Here is an 18,052-nt window from a genome sequence, read left to right on the forward strand (position 1 = left end):
AATCTAATTTTGATTTAGATATTCCCACCTGCCCAAACAACAGAGAAGTCCACTATACCCAAAGGAATCCAGCTGAGGCAGTTTAGTATGGATTAATTTTGTGTTATTCATGGGAAATTCATTTTACTTGTGTAATGATTCCCACTAATTGATCTTGAATATAAAATGCTAAAATTAAAAAAAATGATACAATAACTGCATATAAATGTACAAGGCTGATTTCAATATAGATATTTATTGGTAAGCAGATCACAGATGTACAGGTACTATAGCAGCTTGAAGAATAATGAATACAGAACAAAAAGTAGTATAAAATTTAGACTTTTTGAATGTTGCAATTTAACATAAATGTAATATAATGATACATTTAAATATTTCTTCTAATTAGATGTCTTTAGCTTGTACTAATGTACAGTACTAATCTCCTGAGTTTTGTACTGATGAAATCTAATAGTAATGAAAGATATGCCAGGCAATAAAATACATTTAAATTATGACAAGTTATTGATTTTGGAACAAAAGTCCTCAATGACAATACTGTATTAATAAAAATTCATAACACAATCATGCTCAGTTAAAACAAAGAAGGCCCCATCAGCCAAATATGAAATCCTACAGGATTATGATCATTATGTCATGGTTCCAACAGATGAAACTCAGATTCACTGGAAGTCAATTTTGTCAGGACAAGCTATAAAATGTCACAAGAGACTAGGTTGGTCTCCTAACTGCAGGAATTCCAAAGGCTGAGCAGCCTCCTCAAGAAAGCTTTGGTAATGTAGTTATCACCCATACTTTACAAAGAAGACAGGGATATGCTTCCTCAGTTGAAATAATCCCCAGTGTAGGTTAAGACATATAGAAAATCCCAAAGATTTCCCCTTATTTCATAAATGTGATGAAGAAAGAGATGTACAGGTATTTCAGTTGTATTCTCCAGTTTATAGTCATGGACTTGCCTTTAGTTCAGGGTTCATGAGGTTTAAAGAACTCTCATTGACAGGCTTACAAAAAGGCAGTTGTTAGTCAGCAACGCTACAACCCAAGTCACCCATTTCTTCACAAACACTGTTTTAATCAGATGTTGGGGCAATGAGGGAGTATTGATATGCAGATTCTGAGGTTTTGCTTGTAAAAAATACAGGAAACCAGAAGTTGCCTTTAAGCTTTACGTTTTTTATTCAGCTGAACTTCAAATCTTGCTTTGAAATCTTTGTGTTTACTTTTGCAGCCAAATGGCAATGTTGTTTAATACCAAGAATCTTTCACATCTAATGTTATACTTTAAAAGTGCATTCTGATCTAGCGCATCTGCTATTTGACTAAGAATCCTAAGTGTCAATGACATAAAATGAAGGAATTGTTACGGACACAACTCCAGTCTAAGCAGCTGATGTCCCCTTGCAGCTGGAAGAACTGCCAAGGAGAACAAATTATGGTCTATATTACCATATCATCCAGTCAATATTCTTTGTTCCTATATTGGTATTACTGCCAATCTGCATAATACATCAATACAGTACAAAGCCTATAATGTGAACCACAATTATCTGAATATAAGACCCATTCATATAAAACCAATGTTGGAAATCTATTTGGCTACAATCAGAGTAATTACAAACTTGGATAGCATGGCTTATCCTGACTATAAATACATGGGCAGAAGAGAATGTAAGCCAGAAGACAGCTTTTTTTCCCTTGCCCTCATTGCCAAAATAGTTATATCCATGCAAAAAAGTAATTGATGCTTGGGCTAAATTAATCACAAGCAAGACTTTAAAAAGTTAGTTTTAAATAAATATTACTGTTCTCTGTTACAATGTAGCTTAAAGAGTGATATGAACCAAGAACTGATACAGGTAGTTCTTGACTTAAGACTATTCAAAGTTACGATGGACCCTCCCCCCCAATATACTTACAACCTGGATTTGAAGTTCTGATGGCCACACCCCTCCCCCTGTGATCAGATGTCTATGGAGATTCTCAGTCATCCAGGTCATGGTTGTCCCAAAGGTGCCTTTTTCAAGAGGCAACTGGACTTTCTTGTTTTCTTTGAAGAAGTTTCGCTTCTCATCCAAGAAGCTTCTTCAGTTCAGCTTTTTGGACGAGAAGCAAAATGTCTTCAAAGAAAAACAAGAAAATCCAGTTGCCGCTTGAAAAAGCACCTTTGGGACTGTGATCACATGATTGCATTTTAGGCAATCAGCAACCAGCCCACATTTACAGCCATTTGCAGCATCCCACTGTCATGTGATTACAATATATTTGTTGTTGTTGTTAGTTGCGAAGTCGTGTCCAACCCATCGCGACCCTATGGACAACGTTCCTCCAGGCCTTCCTGTCCTCTACCACCTTCTGGAGTCCATTTAAGCTCACACCTACTGCTTCAGTGACTCCATCCAGCCAACTCATTCTCTGTCGTACCCTTCTTTTCTTGCCCTCAACCTTTCCCAGCATTAGGCTCTTCTCCAGTGAGTCCTTCCTTCTCATTAGGTGGCCAAAGTATTTGAGTTTTAGCTTCAGGATCTGGCCTTCTAAAGAGCAGTCAGGGTTGATCTCCTCTAGGACTGACCGGTTTGATCGCCTTGCAGTCCAAGGAACTCGCAGGAGTCTTCTCCAGCACCATAGTTCAAAGGCTTCAATTCTTTGGCGCTCAGCCTTTCTTATGGTCCAGTTTTCACTGCCATACATTGCAAGATTACAATATATGGGGACCAGCATTTACTTCGGGTTTCTGGCAAAATATGCCCACTGCAGAAAATGTGATGTTTCAATGACCACAGTATTTATTTAATGACTGGCACAAAAAAGTAAGAAAATCAGACTTACAACCTTAATTCTAGGCTCAATTATGACTCAATTTGTAAGACAAGGACTACCTCTCTCTAAAAATATTTTTCATTAGGAAGGCCCAAGAATTTTTGAAGTTACTGTGTTCAGCATCTTACTTAAAATTGATTTTGCTTTGCATCCCATTTGTTTCAAAGATGGAAATCACAAACCACCATCAACAAATACATTTCTTTGCAGCCCTCCCACAAAATGCAAGCATCTCAACCAAGGAACTCAAAAGGTGCTTTTTTTTTCTTTGAGGAAGAAAAAAAACCCAGTTCAGTTGCCTTTTGAAAAAAAACACACAAAAACTTTTGAGCAAAACTATGATCTGGATGATTGAGAATCTCCACAGACTCTCAACCAAGGGGTTTGAGACTGTGGCTTTAAAATATAATATAGAAACATTTTCAGATAAAAATATCCCAGTCTTAAATAATTGACTTAAGCGGTTCAACTGGCTTTTTGCATGTGTAATGTTTGGCCAGGGAAGGGAGGTGTCCTCTTGAATACCAACTTGATGATGCCCGTTTCTGTGATTTAAACATGGTTCATGTCATCCGATTTAATATCCTTTTTCAGTTTGGCCAGGCGCATGAGGCATTCATCTCTCCACTCTCTCCTGGCATTTAGGTGCTCTGGATCACTTGGAGTTTTTTTAACCATGGCCTGAAACAAAGACAAAATAGCTATACATTAAGATAAAGGGTCACTTTATGATAGCCTGAATTGGCATGACTGACGATCATGCCCTTACAGTTTTCTTGGCAATGCTATAGAAATGATCCGCTACTGTCTTTTTTCTTTTTGACTCCCAGTTTAGTCTGGATTTTGGGTGGTTTCCTGGGCAAGGATTGCTCAACGGTCCTTGTCTGCTTAGTTTCTAAATCAGGCAAGGTCAGTTAAGTGCTGCCATCTAGCTGGGACTGCATAAGTAGGAAACCAATCAGTCAGCCCAGCAGCATTCCCCCTACAGCAGTGTTTCTAAAAACTTGGCCAGCTGAAAATGTGTGGACTTCAACTCCCAGAATTCCCCAGCTAGCTGGGAGAATTGGCTGGGAAATTCTCGGAGTTGATGTCCACACACGTTCAAGTGGCCATTCTACAGCTGCTAAGCACACTCTGCTCTTTTTAGGAGAGATTTTTTTAAGGGACACGGTGGCTCAGTGGGTTAGGACGCTGAGCTTGTCGATCAGAAGATCGGCAGTTTGGCGGGTCGAATCCCGAGTGCCACGTAGCAGAGTGAGTGCCTGTTACTCGTCCCAGCTTCTGCCAACCTAGCAGTTCGAAAGCACGTAAAAATGCAAGTAGAAAAATAGGGACCACTACGGTGGGAAGGTAACAGTGTTCCGTGCGCCTTTGGCGTCTAGTCATGCCGGCCACATGACCACGGAGATGTCCTCGGACAAGCACTCGCTCTTCGGCTTTGAAACGGACATGAGCACCGGCCCCTAGAGTTGGAAACGACTAGCACGCATGTGCGGGGGAACCTTTACCTTTTACTATCTTGCCTTTTAGGGCTTCCAAAATGATGGTAGTTTTATTCTTTCTGATATCATGGAATAACTTGTTAATACTTCTTTCTTGTTGCACAGTAGCTCCAACTTGACTACAATACAGTAGATCAGTTCATGAGTGAATGCCTGACCTGGGTGAAATTCTGATGCCTCCCCCCCGTTAATTTAATTTATGAAGAGACCTCACATCTACTTCACATTGGAACAGCAACACTTTATTGCTAGGAAAATGCCTTTCTTTTCCAATCTGTACGTTTGTTATTATATTCATGAGTATACTGGTGTTCATGATAAACAAGTGTCTCCTCTAATCCTTGCAGATTTCTAAGACATTTAAGATATCTTTTTCCAATGTTCTTATCCTATGTGCTACTGCAGTGTTTGGCAAAACCTGGTATTGCCAAATATCCTGGAATACATCAACCAAAATTCCAAACTAGTGGCCCATTGGTTATAATGACTGACAGTTCCAGGAACTCTAGTCTGACATATCAGGACACTATCCGGCGGCGATGAATGCACTATTGCTTTTGAAAAGATCTTCTCATTCATCCAGTTTTTAAAAAGTTTCTCTGCTCACCATGCCATTAAACTATGCTCCGCATTGTGAGGTTGTTAACAATAACATGCTTGTCCCTTTCCAGCAGAGCTATCCTATCTCTATTACATGGGAACCAGATACTTGAATATTGGCACTGGATGAAGGCTTGAGAGATTATCCAGAATGAATGGTTTAGAATTCTGCCATCTTTTTTTGACAGTGAAATCCTAGAGAAATAAATATGATGCGATGATACCTATTTAATAAAAACCTCAAGCCAAGCAAAGAGAACTCACTTTTTTGCTTTACTAACCTCTGAACAATAAAATAGGATGATGGCCCAATTAAAATTACCTTGCCCCATTCCTAACTTACCCCCGAATCTACTGCCTTCTGAAGCTAAAAAATAAAGCCGTCATACTGATTTTCAGATAACATTTTAATCATCTGACTACTTTTTCTCCTCATATATATTATAAAACACCCTGGATTAGAAGCTGTTTTTATACCGGTATATACCTTTTGGAAGCAAGTTGCAGAATGACATGCGGACCAACAGTTCTCTATTTTCACATTGTTTTAAAAGATACTACAGTCCTTAAAAATCAGGCTCTAGAGGTTAAACAAATACTGAAATAATGATTGGGCAAGGATTACTATATTAAGGAATGTGAACTTGAAGAAGGAAAGAATGAAGTCGCTTTAAAATAACACTTCGATAGTCCTTGACTTACACCCATTCATTTAGCAACTATTTGAAGTTACAACAGCACTCAAAAAAGAAACTTACAACTGGTCCTCACATGACTGTTATCCCCCCAGCCCTGTTTGGCAATTGGCACGTATTTACAATGGTAGCAGTGTCCCCGGAATATGTGACTGCTGTTTATGACATTCCAATATGCAACGTCAATGGGAGAGGCTGGATTTATTTAACCATGAGATTTACTTAAAAATTGCAGTGATTTGCTTAACAACTATGGTAATAAAAGTCATATAACTGGATGCAATGCACTTAACAACCATCTTGCTTAGTAACAAAAATTCTGTTTCCAATTGTGGTCATAAGGTAAGGATTACCTGTAAGTTTGCTAAATACAGAAGATAATTCATTTTATTTAATAACAGTCACATGTGTGTTGAATGAATAATGTAATCAAAATATACAAAACCCGAGCATTTTAACCCACTTCTAACCATGTATATAATCTCTATCTAAAACAAAATATTGCATTTTGGGGATCTGCAGAGTATAATTTGGTTTTTTTTTTCTTAAAAAAAATCACACTGTCATATTTCTGTTTTGTTCTTAACAGACAAAACAATAGGAACAACTGACAATAGGAACAACGCAATGCATGTGACATATCAAGAAGCAAAGGTTTATGTGTGCCAACCACACAGCAAATCTCAAGACTGCTGATAATAAATAACAAAATGATTAAAAATCAATTAATCCAAATAAGGAAACCCAAAATTGATAAATTCGTAGAACACCCAAGATGCTAATGCAGTCGATACATTTTGTGAATTCAGCCTGATAGTCAGTTTTTACACATACCTCATTGATTTTCTGCTCTGTTTCCCCAGCAAAATCTGGTATTGGTCCAAATGTTTTCAAGACATGGATAATACCTTTACGGTATCTCTCGCAATAGTTCAGCATTCCTGAAAGAGAATAGGAAACTGTTTAATGTTTCCCAAACAAAGTAAGTCTACATTGTTACATACTACTGAATTTGAGTGGAATTATCGACTGCCTAGAATTCATTTTTTTGTCTAAGGTTCCAAACAGCTGTCTGCTAATTCTTTGCAAAGAATGAAGCCCCAAGGAAAAAAATTCTACAACATCCTTTGAGAACTTCCTTGTTTCCAAGCAGGATATATTTTACACTTCACAAAAATCCTCTTCCTTGAGATTGATCCCAGCAATTCAAAAGTTCAGACTGTTTAATAGCACTCATCATTTCAGCCAACATTATTTGGAAAGAAGAGAAGCAGCTGGAAGCTGATGAGCAGAACAAGCAAATAAAACGGTCAATAGATATAAGGGAGTTTTGGTTTTGAGGGTTGTTTGGATAATTGTTTTTCCCCCTCATTATTAAGGAACTACTGCATCTGTTTATTTGAAGAATTCAGGGTTTGAGCAGTATCAGCTCTATCAGGTAGACCAAATAGGAAGCACAACTAGGTGAGCTAATTCTATTTTATTGTAAAGCTATATTAGAGAATTTTGCAAGTCTGGAAGAAGAATTCTACCTTTCTCTCTTTTACACACAAGAAATTAGGAGGATTTCTTCTGAACATTTTGCCCCACCCACTATCCCACTGCAGACGATGCTGTCTCTTATCTGACAATCTTTGGCATCTTTGGGTCCAGTCAGCCAAGGTCATTCCCACATACCATTAAAAACAGGAATTTAAGCTAATGCATTAAGAGAAAAAACATTTGGGAGCTTGCAATCAGTGAGCAAACAGGAGAGCAAACTGGAAGAGGGAATTAGATGAATAGAAGAATTTACTAATCTTCCACTTTCAGAGACAAAACATCAAGATAAATTCAGTGATTGGATGAAGAATCCAGAGCTCAAGGTTCTGAAAATATAAGCGTCCCAGGTTCTTTAATGTATACCCAGGTTAGTGGGCCCCAACACTCCAAGGGAGCCAATACAGCTCCTGGAATGACCCCGGCCAACACACCATAAGTACACAAAGCTAGTATTCATAATTTACTATACCACTTCTCTCTTCTCCTCTTCAGTTACAACTTCTGTTCCTCCACTACTTCTCTTTGTGAGCCCTATTTCTGGAAAACAGTAATACTTATATTTGTCTTAGACTTCTTTAGGTGGTTTTAGTTTCCCAAATGAACACAAACCACCTTCCCTCTCACGCCCACACCACAACTCCAACACCATCACACTCAGCTGCCTCTCTGCTCAACTTTTATAGTCACACATTTCAGGTTGACTACCTAGGGCACTAGCAGCCCAGGTGCTGGCCATTTTGCAGGCAGCCTGTCTTCTCAGAAATATCCATCTTCTACTTCAAACAATTCTTTAAAAAGAATAGACAGTTACCAAGAATAACTACATTAAAATAGAAAGCCCACAGGAGAAGGCTTGGACCCCAACTGGTATGACAATTTCCTGATTAGCAGGTCCAGTCCCCTGAAACTGGAGTGGCTAAACTGGAGATAATTAGGCAACCAGAGAGATATCTGCATGAGACCCTCCAAGATATGATAGCTTTTTCCTACTTTTGATAAAATTCTTATTTTTAAGGAAAATGGGGAAGGAGGACATTGAGGATGAAACATGTGTTCCTAAATTAGGGATCTAGCCTGAGGATGATGAAATCTTTTTATATTGAAAACATACCTCCAGGAGATTGAGGGTGGGGATTTTTTTATTGTAATTTGACCTTTACAAACAAAACATAAACATACAGGCTTGTGGACCACATGGTGACTTGTTTGCCTGGTCCAAAGGTTGTAGACATACAGATCAACTGCTAGGCCACGGTGTAAGCCATAGCAGTTTAGATTTGTTACTTGCCTAGGAATGTGAGGGACAAGCCAAGTTTGCGAAATGGGTTCAACTTGGAATCCAGCTGCTATGGCATAAAACCAAAAAGCTGGCAAATCAAGTTTCAAATTGATTCTTGGAGGAGAGCCCAAAGGTAGTGTAGCATCCAGTTCAAAAAAAGTTTAGCTATAGTATTTCAGGAAATAAAGGACCAATACTGGAAGAGGGTTAATGAAATATTAGTAAAGGTTCATATCAACATTTAAAAAAAGGACTTCCCATTTTTCAGCTACTTATGTGAAACGTTACTTGTGACTAATGCACATGTTTGTCATTTAATTTACAACAATATTCAGTCATGATCTTTGTATAAGTGTCTGGCTGTAAAATCAAGACCATTACACATGCCAAAGAGGAAGCTCTGCATGAATATGAGAGAATTCCTACTCCTAATCTCAAGAAATGTGCCCAGAAGTCTGCAATCCTTGGCATACTTACTTACTAAAACTGATGGAGGTATAATAGAGTTCACCTTGAGTAAACATGAACAGATTACCAATGTCTATTGTTTATATATTAACCCAAGGACTATACTTTTTAATGAGCTAATGTAAAAAGGGGAACCATCAAATGATATCATATTTCAAAATATCTCTAAGAGAGTGGTCAGAAAAACATTGCAGTAACTTCTGAATTTCAACCGTAATAGTGCCTCTTTTTATATTCTGCAAAATAGAATACAAAGTTTTTCCAAAGCATTAACAGCGCAGCTAATAAAAATATTAGCTGCTTCCAGTTACACACACAATGATGTTTAATGAGAAGCCTTTTAAAGATGTTACTTTTTACATTATGAAGATCACAGTTGTAATCTTTTTTTAAAAAAAAACAGGTTGGAAAAAAAGTACTTTTGCTTAAAAAAAATTTAAAAAAAATTACTGATATTTCTTTCCTGTTGGCATGAACTATACTGAGATTAAAAAAAGCTAATTCGGGTGAAGCTGGTTGTTAAAAGCCAAATGGCCTGTCTTTAAGTGTTTTTGGGAAGGTTGAAAACAAACAGGTAATCTCACCACCTCTGTGGAACCTGAAAAGATTAGACACATACACAGGAGGTCCTTTGTTCCATGATGATACAGTTATAGGGTACCTGAGAAAATTGCACTGCACTGCTGACGTTTTTTTTATGCTAAAACGATCTGATACTTTTTTTTAGTACCCCTCTGCCAAAATGTTAAACTGTCCAGCTCCAGGACCCAAAATCAATACTCACCACTCTTCGCATTAATTCAATTTGATGTCCTTAAACTACCTTCTCCTATTAAAAATGTTGTGGGCTTGCTTTCTCCTTGTTATGTTTCTTTTTGTTCTCATGTTACTTTTCTCTTTCTCTTTGCAATGACTTGCTGTTGGCATTTGCTCTTTATCCCAAAGCTTCTGGCATACAGTATTCTACTGTTGCATAAGAGTTCTCTTCCCAGCTATGAAAGCTAAAACTCTGCTCCTGTACATGTTTGCTTTAAGGTAAGTCTCAGAGGTATCTGTGAGATTTACTCCCATCTAAAGCAGGATTCTCATCAATTGCTTAAATCAGGGCTTCTCAATCTCAGCAATTTTCAAACATATGGACTGCAACTCCCAGGATACCCCAACCAGCATACATCTTAAAGTTGCTGAAACTGAGAAGCATGGACTAATAGTATCTTCTATGGTTTTTAAAACATGCCAGAGCGGACAGACCTCACCAATGGTGGAAAGACAGTGAAGGATTCCATATGACTCTAGTAAGGACATGTATATATCCAGAATGATAGTGGTTTTCAACACCATGTTTTGGTTTCTAATTCTCATCATTCTCAGGAACATGTTCCAAATCAGAACTTTGTAGGAGCTGTGGCAAAAACATCTGGAAGATACCAATCACCAGCCTCTATTTTAAACCTTCAAATATCAGATTATTTATTCCAGAATAGTCACACAACTTAGTAAATATATTTTTAGCTGGTTGAGGATGGACCAAGTTAACAAGCTTGAGAAAGCTTCAGTGATACAATGGACTCAAATGATTATTTCCTGTTAAATCACGTGAGAAAACTCTATCTGCAGTTAGAAATGATGTGGAATAGATTACACAGGCTTTCAAAATCCACAAAGCCAGAAACAGCTCATCAGATTTAAATAGGAACAATGGCTTTGCCTGTTACAAAGGGGAAGTGGGAGAACAAAGCTTCCTTCGAGGCCAGGGGTAGGAAACCTTGGCTCTTTTATGACTCATGGACTTCAACTCCCAGAATTCCTGAGTCAGCATGGCTGGTTCAGGAATTCTGAGTATTGAATTCCACAAGTCATAAAAGAGCCAAGGTTGCCTACCTCTGTTCTAGGCCCTAACAACCAGTTGGAAGTTTATTATTTTTATTTAATTTATATTTGATCTTTCTGTAAATCTGGGAAGGCCAAGGCAGCCTTCAATTTGACAAATACTAAATAATAAACTTCGTAGTGAGATGGGCGGCAAACAAATGTAATAAATAATAAAAGCTATAGAACAAAAATGTAGCTAAAAACTCAGTGACTAAGCCATGGAAAAAAAAGTTTAAAATTAATAACCTTGAAAAGATGGTGGTTCTCTGGAAAGGCAGCCACTCCCAAACCACATGACAGTGAGCGATCACCACAATTTTTAGCTAATGCAAAAGTTATAATCATGCTAGGAAAATAATAGTATGTTTAAACATGGTGCAACAGATAATTTTTTTCATAAAATAGCTCAAAGAGCCAACCAAAATAATTACTGTACAATACTACTTTGAATAGAAATCTCCAGAACCTAATAATATTGAATAATAGTAATAATAATAATAATAATAATAATAATAATAATAATAACAATAATAATAAAAAACACATCTCACAACCACATATATATTGAGAGAGAATGTTCATGATATAATAATAACTTTGAGAAGTGGACAAAATGACTGCAGATATCTGTTCATGGAAATGATTTATGCACTTGCATCAGGTATAACGATGCCAGAAAATAATGCCAACATTTGCATATTACCGCGCATGTCTCATCTTTTTGATGTCATCATGGTTGTAACAGAAATTGTTGACCAACACCTATTTGGTTTAGAAATGTCTGCATTTAACTATCACAAGTTACAAACCTTCAGCATTTAGATGCATTGTTTCCAGAGGTCCCATAAACGCATACCGCATTCCCAAGCCATCAGACATCACAAGGTCTAGATCATCTGGCGATACTATTCCATCCTGTATAAAAAAATATTGATTTTGAACGTTAAAGAATTGTAGAATTAAAACTTACTCTATAATCGCTTTATGGATAGGAAATACGGCAAAACAAAAGGCTAAAATTAATTGTAGAACAAAAGTTGCTGATGGGTCTATCAATCTGCATGGTGGTTTACAGAATAATATGGTCTTTCAGGTTATTTCTGATGGCTGGGGAGGATAGCGCAAAGATATCAATTTTTATTTTAAAAAAAGATTTTTTTAAAAAAAGAATTCAGAATTGCAGGGGTTCTGTTGCTATTTTAGATGTAGCACGCTTATCTGAAGGCATAGAGCAGGGGTGTCAAACTCAATTTCACTGAGGGCCGCATCAGCATTGCGGTTGCCCTCAAGGGGCCGGGTGGGTATGGCCAGGGTGGGCATGGCCTACTGGGTGGGCGTGGCTAGAATGCGTATGGCCTACTGGGTGGGCATGGCCAGCTCTACATTGTTCGCATCAAGGGTGCCTATGGGGGCCTGGGCAGGAGTGGGAGAGATCTGAGGGTCTCTGGCAGGAGGAGGGTCTCTGGGCCAGGGCCAAGGCAGTGGGGGCCGTTCCCTCACTGTTTCCAGGATGGCTTCGCGGGCCACATGAAACCACTTCGTGGGCCGGATCTGGCCCCCGGGCCTTGTGTTTGACATGTCTGGCATAGAGAGCCTTAGCTGTTTAGCTGCCAATGGGAAAACCATACAACATTATACCTCTGACTTTGAGTGATTTGTGCCTGACGAGTGAAGTGATCAATGGCATAATCTAAAGTGGTTATTAGATGAGCTGAGTTCAGCTTGAAGGAGACTTTATTTTTGGCAGGACAATGAGTGCATCTCTCAAAGATAACCATAAACTATGCAGCCTTCCTGAACATGGCATAAAATTGCTTTCCAAGTGATAGAAGTCCTGGACATAATTCGAAATACAGGTTCTTGTGATGATCCAATTTCTTTATATTACAAGTAGTCCTTGACTTACAACAGTTCATTTAGTGACCATTCAAAGTGACAAAGGCACTAAAAAAAGTGACTAACAACTTTTTGGTCATGCTTAAAACCATTGCAGCGTCCCCATGGTCTTGTGATCAAAATTCAGATACTTGGCAACCAACTCATTTAGGACAGTTGCAGTGTCCCGGGGTCATATTTTGCGATCTTCTGACAAAGTCAACAGGGAAGCAGATTCACTTAACAATCGTGCTATTAACAAGTGCAATGATTCACTTAACAAGTGTGGCACGAAAGGTCACAAAATGAGGCAAAACTCACCTAACATCTGTTTTGCTTAGCAACCGAAATTTTGGGCTCAGTTGTGGCCGTAAGTCAAGGACTACCTGTATTCATATTCAATGATGTGGTGGGATCTTGTTCTTTTGGTCAGAAGGACAAAAGAAGCCTTGTGTTCCTGCACTGCTCCTTGTAGTCATGAGTGTGATGTTATGATGCAAAAGGGGGGGGGGCTGCATCATAATGCTAGAATGTTATCTGCCCACCACTACCCTTGAAAAAAGTGATCCAGTATCATTGATACTTGACTTTTCATCATATAATATACCAGTATGATATTACAGTATGATTTTGGAGGATTTCATTCACCTTTTCAACTGGGGTGTGTGGTGTGTATGTGCATTATGCAGAGGTGAAAATGGACAAATATAATAATTAAATACAGAACATGCAACTGCCATATACGTTATTACACGTTGGATGCATCATGAAAGCAATCCACATGGCCTAAACATGCCCAGCTCCTTATGTTTATTAAGAGGCAACTCCCAGTTTCCAACACAGCATGTCATAAGATGCTGTTTGAAGCTCAGTTAACATCCAGAGAATACATTTCCAAGCAAACGAGCACACCCAAAAAACAGGATAGGACAAGTCCCTCAGTACAGATTCATCTCCTGTTTCTTGAAAGCTCTTCCTAGCAATATACTTTTAAATGTATTGTTTTTACAATAAAGTTAGTTTAGAATATATGCTCTTAACAAGAAAATCATTTTTAATGTCTTCAGATCAAAGACCAGATTATACAGGGAAATCACATTAAACAGAAAAAGCAAGATTAAAAATAATCGAAAGGAAGACCAACTTACATCAATATAAGCAGTAACATAAAACTTGTACTCCATTTTTCGTAGTGGTAAGCATTACAGGAACCTGATCACAGATTCATTCCAGAAACAATGCCATAAATAACCAATCATATCAATCTTTTCCTTAAAATAGGTTTTAAGTAGCTAAATTTTTGGTTAGATGTAGTCCTTAGTAATACAGGAGCTGTGCTGGCACAGTGGTTAGAATGCAATATTGCAGGCTAACTCTGCCAACTGCCAGCAATTTGATCCTGACCTAGTCAAGGTTGACTTGGCTTTCCATCCTTCTAAGGTTGGTAAAATGAGAACTCAGATTGTTGGGGGCAATATGCTGACCACTCAGAGAGTGCTGTAAAGCACCACGGAGCAGTATATAACTCTAAGTGCTATTGCTATAGTGGAGAAATTCTACTACCATGTTTTCCCCAAAGTAAGACCTACCCTGAAAATGAGCTCCAGCTTAATTAGGGGGGGAATATAAGCCCTACCCAAAAATAAGCCCTAGTTTAGGGGCAAAGCACTCACTTAAAAATCAAGCTAGGGCAGGGGTAGGAGAGTGGATGTGCCCCACGCGCCCCGCACCCACTTACCTTGCAGCCAGGCCTCTCCTCACTTTTCTGAGGCATCTTCTGCAGCCAGGCCTGCATTTCTCAGTCACAGGTCTTTCTGGAAGGCCTGTGCAGCCAAGAACTGAGCTATGGATTTAATCCATAGCTCGGTTCTGCAAGACCTCTGCAACCGAGGACCAAGCTATGGATTGAATCCATAGTTTGGTATTCAGCTGCATAGGTCTTCCAGAAAGGCTTGACTGCAAAATGCAGGCCGGAATCCAGCTGCAGAATGAAGCTGCTCCTTTGCCCCAGAAGAAGTGGACCGACTGGGCAGGGCTGTTGGTGCTGGAAGTGAGTAAGATACCACCCGAAAATAAGACCTGGTGCCTCTTTTTGAGGCAAAAAAAAAGAGAAGACCTGGTCTTATTTTGGGGAAAAGACGGGTGTATTCTTTCTACTGGCAGTGTTTCCCAGAATACATTTTTTATGAATGGAAAGAAACAGTTTATATAGTGCATCAGGTGAATACCTCTATTGTGTCTTTGCAATAGTGATGGATTCATTGCTGAACTTCCAGCACTAGCCAGCATGGCCTATGGTGGAGTTACAGTTCAGAAATAATTGGAGAATCACAGTCTTACCTAATATGAATCAGAGAGTTACGGTAAGTGATAAACTTACAGACTCAGCCTGATTGCTTCAAAACACCCAGAGAGAATGCACAAGCTATATACAACCTTTGCCAATTATTTAAACTGTTTATACAGTCTAACCCAGGGGTGTCAAACTCAATTTCATTGAGGGCCGCATCAGCATTGCGTTTGCCCTCAGGGGGCCGGGTGGGTGTGGTCTGGGTGGGTGTGGCCTACTGGGTGGGCGTGGCTAAAGTGCATATGGCCTACTGGGTGGGCATGGCCAGCTCTACATCGTTTGCATCAAGGGTGCCTATGGGGGCCTGGGCAGGAGTGGGACAGATCTGAGGGTCTCTGGGCCAGGGCAGTGGGGGCCATTCCCTCACTGTTTCCAGGATGGCTTCGTGGGCTGCATGAAATCACTTCGCGGGCCGGATCTGGCCCCGGGGCCTTGTGTTTGACATGTCTGGTCTAACCCATTTCCCTTCTAACTTTTCCCCAAAGCAAACTGCATTCCTTACTAGCACTGATAATGTTACCTAGTTTAGGTAATGAAACATCTGCAAGAAAACAAGCAACCTCAGAGAGCACCAAAAATTCCTCTAACTTTTGTCCTTTTAACAAACAAATAAACTAGGTGAAGAGGATACTGTAAAAATGGATGTGTGAGAGCCAGGCAAACAGGTGTGTGTGTCCATCTGAGTATCCTTCATTGTTGAACCACCCACTACCAACCCCTTCTACTCATACAGACTTGTAAGGTTTCATGGGGACCACGGGAGCTTCTGAGTCTGAAAGTTTCCTGGGAAACACTGTAGTTCCTCCCATGTACCTTAAACTTCCTACCTCTTCTTAAGAGATACTGAGCAAATTGAAATAATGTTTTTTTTTTTCAAAAGATGAAATTACATGGCTAATACACAGACTATAAACATTACTTCATTTACTTTCAGTTGGCTACAATCATCCATGATGCAAAATTTTAAACCGTAATTTCTTATGCAAGCCATACTGGTCTGCCTTATGCAATATTATGCTATAATGAATGGACTAATAATGGTTCATTTCTTCAATTCATAAACTGATCTGTGACCAAACCAAAGAAAGCTAGGGTCATTAACCAGAGTAAAAAGAAGGATCATTCTGCCGAATCATAGTTAAAACTAATACTTTTTCTTAATACTTTACAGGGTTGCTTGAACCAAGTGCCCTGATTTCTTTCTCCCAATCACACTAGAGGAGGGGGGTCAATAGTATATGCTGAGGCTGGATCATAAATCTAGAGGTGCCAGAAATACAGATAGAGATGCCAGATAGAAACATTGCCTTAGAGTAGTACTTTGAAGCCCATTGCTTGCCTTTCCACTCCTGAAAATCTGTGGAATTAACATGTAAGATACTCGATTCATACCCACAAAGGTTTATTTTCGTAAAATACCAGAGAAATTATTTCAACATTCTAATAATAATAAAAATGAGGCTCTAAGTGCCTTATATCTTCTTTTATTTCCCATTGGTCAAGAAAAAAGAAAACCAGAGATTCAGTTTATAGTAAACATTTAAGAGAGATTCCATTCAGTTAAGAAATCGACACAAATCAGATTTTTATGCTAGTAATTTATAGCATCTTGATATAAAATGTGTCTGCTGTTTATCCACATTTCAGGAGTAACTTGTGGACCCAAAGAAAGAACAGAAACACAGAGAGAGAGAGAGAGAGAGAGAGAGAGAGAGAGAGAGAGAGAGAGAGGGAGGAAAGAAGGGAGGGAGAGGGAGAGGGAGAGGGAGAGGGAGGGGGAGGGGGAGGGAGAGAGAGAGAGAGAGAGAGAGAGAGAGAGAGAGAGAGAGAGAGAGAGAGAGAGAGAGAGAGAGAGAGAGAGAGACTATAAACTGCCTTAATTCCTACTGGTGTTTTCTGATGAAGTGTATGTAATGATAATTACAGGAAATATAAGTATATTGGGAACAGATGTGAAAGAGAATTACAACTGCCATATATTCTTCAGGTAAACATGTTCTTACAAGCTATTAGCAGTGCCTCTTAAGAAATCTTCAAAACTGCAATGTGAGAAAACAAGGCAAGAAGTTGGAACATACATATAGCATACTTATAAAAAACTAAATAGAATACTGAAGTGACATGGAATAAAATTAACTCTTGCACAAATATTTCAACATGCCCTTTGAAATTCACATAAAATCAGAAACCTCCATTGAGTAACAATTTAACAGACAAAGAACTTTGGATTTTTTTTCTAACGTTCTCATTTTGCTGTTTGAAACATATTTGTTTCTTTCCATGTTTTAGCTTTAGCACGTTTACTACAGAATCAAACTTCTCGTCATTATCAACAGAAGATGAACATGAAAAAAATCTTAAAACTGCTCTATTATGAAATGAATATTACTTTGCTTAGTCATGTTATCTATTTTAATTTCATTATATTGTGTTTATTAAAGATGGAGTTAAAATATGAACTTGTCTACTATATGATGGACCGAATCCAGGTATTACTGAATTTATGTTTAATCAGTAATGTGTTTATTTTTGCCACCAGTTCTCTCACGATCAATTCTTCCTTCCGCTCCACAAATTTAGTTACACAGGAAAAATAATATTAGACCCAACGTTCACAGCATATAGTGGTCCCTTAACCAGTAACTAGCCTGATCTCACACAGCTAACTTGTTCCAGATTAGCAAAGAATAACTATGTATTGCCCCAGCTGGGGGTCTGGACTCTCCTTCAACCTGACAAAACTCAAAGGCAACATATAGAAAACTATTAAAATATATAGTGCAATCCTATCTGTCTGTCTATTAATCAATCTTAAAAATAAGTCACTAGATAAATGAAACTCCTGCTGGATGTCTTACTTAGTTCCATAAGACCTACTTATAACTGCAGTGTTATACTTAGCTTGACTATGTATAAGACTGGATCTGCATGTCATACTAAGCCATGATGTGGTTTTATTTAATAGTGATTTAATGTAATCTATGGACCCAGCCATTCTTTGTAGACCGTTATTTATGGCTTAGTGCTTTACATACAATGCCAATTGTAG

At 38.6% G+C, this 18,052-nt stretch overlaps 1 protein-coding gene across 1 annotated transcript in view; it reads right to left on the reverse strand.

Moving 5' to 3' along the window:
• Window positions 1-222: 222 nt before the first annotated feature.
• The window catches only part of CRYL1 (crystallin lambda 1), a 45,038-nt gene continuing 27,208 nt past the window's right edge, over window positions 223-18,052 (reverse strand). Inside the window, exons 6-8 of the mRNA XM_083361638.1 lie at window positions 11,588-11,693; window positions 6,452-6,558; window positions 223-3,501 (exon numbers count right to left, since the gene is read on the reverse strand). Coding sequence (XP_083217764.1) covers window positions 3,373-3,501; window positions 6,452-6,558; window positions 11,588-11,693 — 342 coding nt within the window. The 3' untranslated portion in view covers window positions 223-3,372. The remainder of the gene's footprint in view (window positions 3,502-6,451; window positions 6,559-11,587; window positions 11,694-18,052) is intronic.

This window comes from Vipera ursinii (assembly GCF_947247035.1).
Source record: "Vipera ursinii genome assembly, chromosome: 4".
NCBI lineage: Eukaryota > Metazoa > Chordata > Lepidosauria > Squamata > Viperidae > Vipera > Vipera ursinii.